This window comes from Montipora foliosa, chromosome 1, assembly GCF_036669935.1.
Source record: "Montipora foliosa isolate CH-2021 chromosome 1, ASM3666993v2, whole genome shotgun sequence".
NCBI lineage: Eukaryota > Metazoa > Cnidaria > Anthozoa > Scleractinia > Acroporidae > Montipora > Montipora foliosa.
This window is the reverse complement of record NC_090869.1, coordinates 49234866-49237365: the sequence shown is the minus strand read 5'-3', so window position 1 is coordinate 49237365 and position 2500 is coordinate 49234866. Positions and strand designations below refer to the sequence as shown.

General features: G+C 41.3%; 1 protein-coding gene across 1 annotated transcript in view; it reads left to right on the top strand.

Moving 5' to 3' along the window:
- LOC138000046 (tRNA (guanine-N(7)-)-methyltransferase non-catalytic subunit wdr4-like) overlaps positions 1-2500 on the top strand; it is a 10137-nt gene that overhangs the window by 3389 nt on the left and 4248 nt on the right. Inside the window, exon 4 of the mRNA XM_068846189.1 lies at positions 2351-2500. This exon is cut by the window's right edge and continues 37 nt beyond it. Coding sequence (XP_068702290.1) covers positions 2351-2500 — 150 coding nt within the window. The remainder of the gene's footprint in view (positions 1-2350) is intronic.

Genomic DNA, 2500 nt, shown 5'->3' with positions numbered 1-2500 from the left:
GAACTGTACATTGTGATAGTCAATGGGTACTGATTTCCAGAGAGAGTGCAGAAAATTTTGGATTTTCAGAGGGATGGGACGGTCTGATTCATAAAGCCTTGCTAGAGGGGCAGGTACAAGACACAGGTCAAAGGTGTCTGTTTTACCAATACAGAAACAACCCTAACCGTTTACCAATGCTAACATTAGGCCTGAAAACTCTTGTTTAGGTCTAATTAGGCACAAGGTTAGCTTTAATGAAAGTTTAGGATGCTTTCTGTATTGGTAAAACAATGACCTGCGACTTGTAACCTGTGACCTGTGTTTTGTACTTGACGTTGCTTGGAAGGGTTGGGGATATTAATTTTCATAGTTTAGTTCACATGTTCTATAAATTAAAGGTGTTTTTGCTGAAAGGTCTCTTAAGCAAGCACCCCGTTGTTCACTTGATAAAATAAATCAAGTCCTCTTGAGTTACCGGTCGTTTATGTGGTAGATTAATCAAAAGTATTTCTTTAGTGAGCGAAAAACGCCTTGGCCCACAACAAAATAGAAAAATAGGCACGTATTGCGTACGTGTGGTAGTGCAGTAACACAGCGCTGTATAATTGTCAACTGAGCTGCGTTTTGTCTTCCAGGAGATTCAAGTTATCTCTGCTCTAATAGTCCACGATTTTGTTTTGGTGCCGTATATCATTATAGTGCCATGGTAGCTGTCTTAGGTAAATAGCCCACTGAGAAGACATGTGGTTACTAGTAAAATACTAAATTCCAGAAAGATTGAAGAAAATAAAAGGGAATCGAGAAACAGTGGCTTCGAGGCTGACATGTTAATCATTTAGTGATCATGTAAGTGCCCTTACAACTTTTTTTCACCACAAGTTTGAGTGTGCACTCTGAGAGCCTCTGACAGCTTTCTAAGACAAAAATTCACTGAAGTTAAGCCTGCGGGGTTGGTATTTGGATGGGTGCCCTCAAAATATAGGACTTGCCGTCAGAAACATAGGGCCGAAAATTCTATTTTAACGCTCAAAAATGCGAACAAAGCAAGGTACAGATTTGGTTAGCCTGCTTTATGCAAAGCAAATATTGATGCAAAAGTAAATAAATATTGTTACACAATTTTTGGGAAGAGAAGAAGTTTTCAGGAAGTGTCGATCGAGAATAAAATATTTTGCCATCAGCAACAAACATGAAAACAACTTAGATTTTGAACCGAGAATATAAAAAGTTACCATCACAAGTAAATCGCAAAATCGAAAGTGACATCGAATTCAGCGGGCGCCGTGATCAAGTTACCTTGTTTACTCGCGAAACAAAGGATACATCTGTGTTAAAATGATGGCAAGACACCGGGTTTTTGTGTTTGTTATTTTGGGTTTTTTTTTTCTTTCAAGTGTTTTAAATATTGTCAAGAAATGTACGAATTCAACACAAAGATCACAATAGCCCAACTCTTTAGGTTGGCCATTGTTTCTGTAAAGTCAAAAATTCACTCTCTTAGGGGAGGTTGTTTATCACCAGATAATTCCATCGTTTTGGAAATAGCAGCTCCTTTATTATTCATTAGCGTCGCAAATTCATGCCGATTTTGGAGCTCGTTTAGTTGAAACTCAAGCTCGCTTCCAGCAGACCTGTTTATGTTCGTGAGTTATGCACGCGCTACGGGCCTATTTGCCACCCGGTAACCTAGTGTGTGGTGCACTACCACAAAAACCATCAAGCCTCTTGCAAATGGCCGCAACACTGTTGGTCAAAAACTCCCAACGTTGTTGGGTGTTACATGTTGCGTCCGTTTGCACGCACTGTTGCATGTTGTTGCGTGTTGTTGGGAGTTGTTGCACGAAGTTTGAAACTGGTCAAACGTTTGAGCCAACAACTCCCAACATTTGTTTTGTTCTGTGATCGCCGAAGCGTAGCGCAACAATGTTGGATCCGTTTGCACAGCATTTCCAACATTCAAGTGAAGATTATGATCCTCGCAGTTACGAACGCAATTTTAGCAATAGCGTAGAGAAGCCTGAAAAATGACCTCGCGATGCCGGTGCGACGCTCTAACCAACTGAGCTATGAAGCCACTGATGTTGGGAGCTGGTCATTTGTGGGTTTCATATGTTCCAGTGATGGATGAATCAACGAACGAAGTGACACATCTGCAGTTCAATATATGATTCATTTCATTTTTCATTTCGTTCTTCCAACATTGTTGGGGCCACGCACACGCATTATGGTGTGCCATCAGCGCAGAGACGTCGACTGTTTGTTGGGTATAAGAATTGTTTCCTGGAAAAGGTCAAGAAGAGTTATTCTTATGACTTAGGTCAACAGTGAAATGGCTAATTGACTACCCAATGTCATTCTGTTTCTACAGGTGCCGTACTCTTCGATTATATCACGTCACAAACGAGAAAAAGGTGACAGGTCTCCCCTCCCTAGCGTCAAATGTTCCTCCCTGGAGCGCAGTGTTTGACTCTTGTGGCAGACTGTGGTGTGTTCAGAATCACCCCGAGGAGCCCGTCAT